This window comes from Triticum urartu, chromosome 6A (assembly GCF_056163025.1).
Source record: "Triticum urartu cultivar PI428250 chromosome 6A, HENAU_Tu73, whole genome shotgun sequence".
NCBI classification, from domain to species: Eukaryota; Viridiplantae; Streptophyta; class Magnoliopsida; order Poales; family Poaceae; genus Triticum; species Triticum urartu.
The window spans coordinates 494,857-502,576 of NC_141878.1; the positions used below are offsets into that span (position 1 = coordinate 494,857).

A 7,720-nucleotide genomic window follows, 5' to 3' on the forward strand; every position below is an offset into this window, starting at 1 on the left:
GCAACCCTTTCGTTGTTCTGGACTGTAAGCTCATGGCCACGTCCCAGGTGCTTAGGAAGTGGAGTGGTCGGTGGATTGGCAACATTAAGCTCCAGATTGCGATCGCGATGGAAGTCATTTACAGATTCGACAAGGCCATGGACTCACGAGAACTGATGATACAGGAGAGACACTTGCGTAGACTCCTCAAGCAAAAACTACTCGACTTAAGCTCGCTAGAGTGAACGATTGCACGATAATGTTCAAGGATCCTCTTTCTTCAAGAGGGTGATGCGAACACTAGCTTCTTCCATCAACACGCCTGCCACCGGCAGAGGAGGAACATGATCACCATGTTACAACGCTGGTCAAGGATCTCAACTGGGCAAGAGGAAATCCTGGAGCTGGTGGACGAGTACTATACTCACATGTTTGGACAGGCGCCCGCTAGAGCTCACTCAATGGATTTCTTATTACTCCAAATGCAAGCCCTCAACCCATCCCATCTGGAAATGCCATTCACCGAAGAGGAAGTAGAGAAGGTAGTCAAAGCAATGCCCCCGGATAAGGCACCGGGGCCAGATGGATTCACGGGCAAGTTCTTTGCCTCCTGTTGGCAAGTAACAAAAGGTGGCCTCATACGTGCTTTTGAGGCCTTTTACCACAGGGACACGAGAGGCCGTCTAGTTATAAACAAGGCAATTGTGATGCTTCTCCCTAAGATGGACGATGTGGTGGACATCCAGGATTTCCGGCCGGTTAGCCTCGTGCATGGGGCGATCAAAATTTTCGTCAAAGTCCTCTCCATGAGACTCGTGGTGGATCTTTCGCGCCTAGTGGGGGAACACCAAAGTGCATTCGTTAAGGGCCACTCTATACATGACAACTTCATGCTTGTGCAATGCACGGCACAGAGCCTACACGCTCTCCGTACGCTGGCAATCATGCTCAAACTTGATATCTCTATAGCTTTTGATTTGGTGCAATGGTCGTTCTTGGTGGAAGTCTTGAGCAAATTGGGCTTTGGTAACCATTGGATTTCATGGGTATGTGGCCTTTTGGCCAACTCTTCAACGCGGATCTTGGTGAATGGGATGTTGGGATGCCAATCTACAATTGTGCAGGCATGAGACAAGGAGATATGTTATCTCCCATGCAATTCATCATGATTGTGGAGCCATTACATCGGATGATGTTTGAGCTTGCAGCGGAGAGGGGACTTCTTGCTCCGCTCGCAAGAGTGGGCATTAACCATCGCCTGTCAATTTTTTTATGAAATTGAACAAAATTTTGCTAATCCAAAAAATATTCATGACTGAACAAATATCCTAAAAACTCAAAGACTATTCATGACTTACAAAATAGTTTATTCATTCATAAAATGTTCATTGATTCAAAAAATAATCATGCATTTAAAATGTTCATTAAATCAAGAAAATGTCCGTCGAATCAAAAAAATATTTGTAAATTTCAAAAATTGTTCCACAAATTTTGAAAAAATGTTCGTCCATTCTAAAATGTTCGCTGATGAAAATTGTACAAAGAATGTTCACAAATTTAAGAAAAATGTTTGCAAATGTTATAAAATGTTCTTGATTTTAGAAGATGTTCAAAATTTTGTAAAAATGTTCATGATTTCAAATATGATCACAAATTAAAAAAAATGTTCATGATTTAACGGAATTGAGTGATAGTGTATCTCGATGATGCAACAAAATATGGTCTCAGCCATTGAAGATTTTGATATTTTTTTCTCCCGTTGCAACACACAGGCCCTTTTGCTAGTAATAACAAAAGATGCTTCTAAAGAAAAGGTGTGCTCTCATTTCCGAAATAAAAGGATGGGCCGACATTCACACAACACCGCCAAAGACCTAAAATGGGGAAGATAAAAGATTCACATTTTTCAAATGAAACGTCAAATTATTATTTTTCTAAACCATAGTCTTTAGAAATGCTTGTAAAATTAAAATGATAATTTTAAAAATTATAAATAAAAATATTAATTTGGTTTTCAATAGGTCAGGTGGACCAAATTTATAACATGGACAAAGTCCGTAAAGAGAGATCTTAAAGACTAGAATATCACCAAAGAACTACACGTGGACAAGGGTGCATGGAAGTTTGCCTAGTCCAACTTTTTGAACTGTTCACAAATACAAAAAACATTCTTGAATGTCAAAAATAATCAACAAGTACAGAAAATATTCGTGAATTTAGGAAATATCCACAAATTCAAAAAACCGTGGCAGATTTGGTATCCACGAGCTTAGAAAAAGTTCTCCACGGAAAAGAAAGGTTTTAGAAAAAGTTTATTAATTCAGAAAATGTTCATGAATTTGGAAAATGTTTATAAATTTACAAAATTTTCAAAAATTGAAAAATGTTTGTGAATTCAAAAAAGAAAAATGAGCGGCGCAATTCCCTTGGAGCATAATATATCTATCATACATCTTAGTCTTTAGCATATATGATATGTAGCATAAATCACAGATAATTTGCCAAGCTTAATTTACTAGCAAGCAGTGGGTGTAAGTAATGCAGGGAAGGTCAGGGCAGGGAAACATAAATGCATAATTTATCAAAAATCTCTTGCTTGATATATATACTCATTCATTCATTCATTCAGTACTACTACTCCATGAGGATGAGGGCATTCATACATATATACTGGGAAGGAGCTATATATGCATAGCATCTTAGCAAGTAGTAGTAGTAATAGCAGTGATTCATCCATCTCTGCCTCTGCCTCTGCCTAAAGCTTGGAAGATGGCAGGCCTGCAACCAACATCACCAATCAATAGTCGATACGAGCTACAAGATGTCTTTAGCTAACTAAGATCAAAGAGCTAGTTACCCAGTTGCTTGGCATTAACAATGCTTGGGCAGGCAGGGGGTGGCGCCGCCTTCTCGTCGAGGAAGGGCTCCACCGAGTTCGGGTTCCCCCACACAGGGTACCCCTTGATCTTACCCTGTCAGTTTTAACAAACACTTGCTCCATCAGGTTCAGATCAGTAATCACCTACTGCTACTTTAGCAGTGATAAACATAAGGACTACTTGATTGATTAAGCCATCATCATCCAAGGAAACTCACAAGCACGTTCAGAGCAGCAAGCGTCGCCATCCCTTCACGCGTCCACTGAGCACACGGGAGTCAAACAAACAAACAAACAGAGAAATCCATCAGAGGATGCATGGCAATGCCAATGGCATGGATGTACAAATCCATCTTCACTTCAGTTGAATCCAATTCATATAGATACATCAATACCTTGGATGCTGATGCGATGTGAGGCACGACGACGGCATTCCTCATCTCAGCCAGCCCTGGCTTCATGTAAGGCTCATCCTCAAAAACATCGAGGCCAACACGGAACATAGGATTCGCCCTCAGGTGCTCCACCAGTGCAACCTCGTCGATCACCGGGCCACGGCTCGCATTCACCAACACTGCCTCCTTCTTCATCATCGCCAGCCGCTCAGGGTTTATCAGGTGGTACGTCGTCTTGTCCAGCACAGGGTGCAGGCTTATCTGTTGCCATCAACAGAAACAGAGTTCCATATCTCAAATGTAAATTTTTTTCATCTGTATTTTGAAAATTGCAATGCCCCAGTGCATATATTTTATGTAATTAACTGACCACATCAGCCTCCCTGAGGACCTCCTCCATGCTGGAAGCCCTCTTCCATGTCACAGGCTGCTCACCATTGGCTTTCAGGAACTGGCCATACGCTGCATCATATAAACATTATTATTACACATGTATTAAGTCGACATCAAATGCATAAATAGCTGACACAAGAATAATAGAGCTGTAAATCGGTATGGGTAGGTTACCTGTGACGAATTTCTCGAGCCGTGTGGACTGGTACAGGTCGAAGTAGATCAAGTTCATCTTGAACCCCTCAATCTAGCACACACAAAATTTAAGTCGGTTTTACATTGCTCATACCTACTCAACAGGTTAGCTTGAGATGAGATTTATTTATGGAGGATGGATAAAGTGGTACCATCATCCTTGCATAAGCTGAGCCGATGCGGCCAGCTCCTATCACTCCAACAGTCTGCCCCTTGAGCAAGTTCCCAACAAACCTGCATTCATTATTTCATTTATTCCATATATCTTAAATAGATTCGTATAGATGTATATATGCTGCTGATAGATCAAGCTGGATTAATAGTACAGCAGTCAAGCACTCACAAGTGCGGGAGCCATCCATCGTAGAGGCCAGCCCTCATGAATTGGTCGGCCTCAACGATCCTCCGGGCAGCCGCCACCGACAGCGACGCCGCCAGCTCCGCCGTTGTCTCAGTAAGAACACCCTGCATACACCCATCCATCATGGTAATCATGAGATTCAGACTTCAGAGCAGCATTCATCACATCAAAGGCACTTGTCAGTCAAATAAACTCCATGTGTCACATACAGGCGTGTTGCCGATGGCAATGCCATTCCTGTTGGCAGCATCGACATCAACGTTGTTGTAACCGACGGCCATGTTGCTGAAGGCTGTCCCGCCGGCGCGCTTGAGCGCAGAGAAGAGCACTTCCCCCCAGTCCTCTGTTAGCTGCAGTCAATTTGTGCCACACAAGTCATCATCCAGATTGATAACCGCAGTTATTAGGAAACATTAACTACAGTGTTTAGGATAGTACAACAACCTAACACGGCAAGAAAATTCATAAAAGGAAAGGAATAACAAGCTGGGGTTGCTTGCCTGGCCGATGACACCATGGCAGTGATCACCAATGAGTGCCAGTATGTCGTCGACAGAGAGGATGGTCTTCTTCTCTGTGCATATCTGCGCGCTCAACATGCAAGAAAATTCAGCATCTGTTATCATCATAGCAATGAAACAGAGCAAGCAACAGCAAAGAAACAGAGCAGCACACCTCGAGGCGGCAGTCGTTGTCAGTGAGGAGCTTGATCCAGCGGGTGCCGGGCATGGACTTGGTGCTCACCACGCGGTACTTGCCGCTGGGGTTCCACACCTCTATCGATATCGGCTTCGCCATGGCTGGAGCAGCTGCAAGGAGGAGAAACAAGAAGCTAGATGCAAGTGGTGGTGACAAGCTAGATGTAGTGCTTCTCTTATCAGGTTGAGAAGGAAACATGAGTCGCCAGGATTTTCTGCTATTTTGGAAGGCAAGGCAGAGGCCACTTGGTGGATAAGACCACAAGATCATGAGTGGCTCCAGGCCGCTCACCCTCTGAATGAGACACTTCCTTATCATCTAAGGCTTCAGAAATCAGAGGCCCAGAACAATTTGTTAGCTCCCAGGCACAACAGAAATATAAATATATATATATATATATATATATATATATAACCAAAAACAGTACTTAAAGAAGCAGCATCCAGATGAAGAGAAGAGGTCAAGCTTCAAGAAAGAAGCTCAAATCACACAGCAACAATCAGAAGAGGATGGTGATAAACAAGCAAAGCATTCCACTTGACGATTAAGATTCAGTTTGACAAGTGATGACCACTGACCACGATAGGTTTTTCTTGTTGTCGCAAACATAACCACTGACCGAACATGTTCACTCATAGACTCCAGGATAATTACAAGCCATTACGACAGACATAAAGAAGAGCGCTGAAATGCAGACATGACCAATACTAAGCGTTGTTCATTCATTCAACGCGGCGGCGGCGGCATCGCCTAGATGCTCCCCTACTCAAAGGCCCACTGGTTCTCCCTGCGGATCTCCTCCTCCTCCTCGGGGGTAAAGTCATTCTTGATGTTGAAGGTCTTGCGGATCTCCTCTGGGGTCTTGCCCTTGATCATGTCGGCAACAGTCTGGCAGGTCAGGTCCAGCAGCCCCTTGATGTTGAGGTAGTTGGCAGCCTGAGAGGGGGCAAAAGGGCAACAGCGTAAGAGATAAGCATTTTCATTTACAAGAAGAGAGCTAATAAGATAATACAGTACATAGATGCTTTGCAACAAACAAAAACCATGAAACAAGGAATGCATTAATATTGATTCAAAGTCCAGAGCTTATGTTGAGGAGTAAGCAGTAACTATAACATAACTGGATAAGAAATTGAGATAAAAAAACATAACTGTAACACAAAACAGAGTCAGAGCAGATACATTCTTGCACCACTTAAAAGAATGCTCCACAAATCAACAGTGGAATCCAAAAGATTAGACAAGATAATAATGCCAGATAGAAAAACAAATCTTAGCATAAGAATGTGATTTAGCTACATACAATGCTAGATAGAAAAACAATTCATCCTCACATAGAAACAATTCATCCTCACATAGATAGAATTTCCAGGCCTAATAAGGTCATTCATATTCATATATATACAGTAAAGCACATCAGACCACAAGAACATGGATTGCAAATTGCACATCAGACCACAATCATAGATGTAAACCCTAACCTAACAAATCTCTGTCCTTTGGGTAAAAACAAGCCAATCATCATGTATGTAAACCCTAGCCCAATCAAATCGAATCTTGACCGTCCAATCCAACCTAAACAGCAGCAAACCAATCTGGATCCGAGCCCCCCTCGAGGAGGGGAAACAGTACAGATCTAGCACAAGGAGGGGGGATTTGATTGATTCATACCAGGATGAGGTCGAAGAGGGTGGCCTGGTCGACCTTGACGAACTCGGCGTCCCAGTTCTTGAGGTCCTCGGCGGGGGCGGCGGGGGCGGCGGCGGAGGCGTCCGAGGCTCCGGCTCCGGCCGCGGCCCCGTCGGCGGGCTTGGCCTGGACGTGCTTGTTGCAGTACTCGATGACCTTGGAGAGGATCTTGGAGTTGACGTTGGGGAGCGGGATGCCGTTGTCGGCGCAGTCGTCCTCGATCATGTGGCGGATCGTCTGCGACTCCATGGCCACCGCCTCCTCCACCTCGAACTCCTCGCCGTCCGAGCTCTTGAGCGTGATCATCTTCTTCTCGCCGGCGTCTCCCGCGGCCGCCATCGCTCGCTGCTGCTGCTGCCGCCGCCGGATCCGGATCGGGGGACGAAACCCTAGGAAGCGTCGGCGTCGGCGGCGGCGGAGGAAGGGGGAAAAGCTGGGAGCTTTGGTGGGTGGGTGCGGGGTGGGTTGGGTCGGGTATTTATTTATTCAAGACGCGTGGATGGATGGCTATCTCGCAAGGAAGGAAACGGAGACAAAAAACAACAAACCCAAACCGAATTTTGACTAATTTGCTTGCTACTACTACTACAAAAGTTCGATGACCGATCTATATCTAACGCACGCAAGGCGACATGACTTTGCACAACACCACTTTCTATCGGTCGTGCGGACCCATCCCTCCCCCGCCTCCTCCATCCAACCATGGATCCAGATCTGACGCGGGGGCCTCATCTCTGTTGTGGTCGCCCATCGCCGCCACGGCCCTCCTTCTCCCGGCCATCTCCTCTGCACCCTTCATCATCTCCTACTAGTTCGTCCTCTGCAAGTACGTCACTAAGTAGGTAGTTTCTAGACAACATCTCTTGTGTCCTACTTTGTCTGAGCAGTCCCACCATCACCTCCTCCTCCTCCTTGGCGGCGACTAAGGGAAACCCTAGCGAGATTTGTTGGATTTAGTTACGAATCAAGGTAACCCTAGAGATATGAGGAGACACGGCGGCGGAAGAAGAAAAGATGAAAACTCTATTATTGCGGGGGTGGGGTGGGTTGGGTTTAGCTGGGGTATTTATTGGGAGGGTTGGGCAACGTGTTGTTTTATAAGGAAACAAAACCAAAAGCCAAATTTAAACT

At 44.9% G+C, this 7,720-nt stretch overlaps 2 protein-coding genes across 2 annotated transcripts; both read right to left on the reverse strand.

The window, feature by feature from the left end:
• Nucleotides 1-2,539: 2,539 nt before the first annotated feature.
• On the reverse strand, nt 2,540-5,233 carry HPR (hydroxypyruvate reductase). The gene is made up of 11 exons (XM_048681300.2): nt 4,877-5,233; nt 4,702-4,785; nt 4,411-4,551; nt 4,184-4,305; nt 3,993-4,074; nt 3,820-3,892; nt 3,623-3,714; nt 3,253-3,513; nt 3,076-3,120; nt 2,837-2,951; nt 2,540-2,757 (listed from the first exon to the last, which is right to left on the reverse strand). Exons 1-11 carry the CDS (start codon nt 5,216-5,218, stop codon nt 2,735-2,737), a joined length of 1,380 nt encoding a protein of 459 aa, XP_048537257.2. The 5' UTR covers nt 5,219-5,233; the 3' UTR covers nt 2,540-2,734.
• Nucleotides 5,234-5,416: 183 nt separating this feature from the next.
• On the reverse strand, nt 5,417-7,049 carry LOC125515798 (SKP1-like protein 1). The gene is made up of 2 exons (XM_048681301.2): nt 6,572-7,049; nt 5,417-5,836 (listed from the first exon to the last, which is right to left on the reverse strand). The coding sequence occupies exons 1-2, from the start codon at nt 6,926-6,928 to the stop codon at nt 5,663-5,665; spliced, it is 531 nt and encodes a 176-aa protein (XP_048537258.1). The 5' UTR covers nt 6,929-7,049; the 3' UTR covers nt 5,417-5,662.
• Nucleotides 7,050-7,720: the final 671 nt, after the last annotated feature.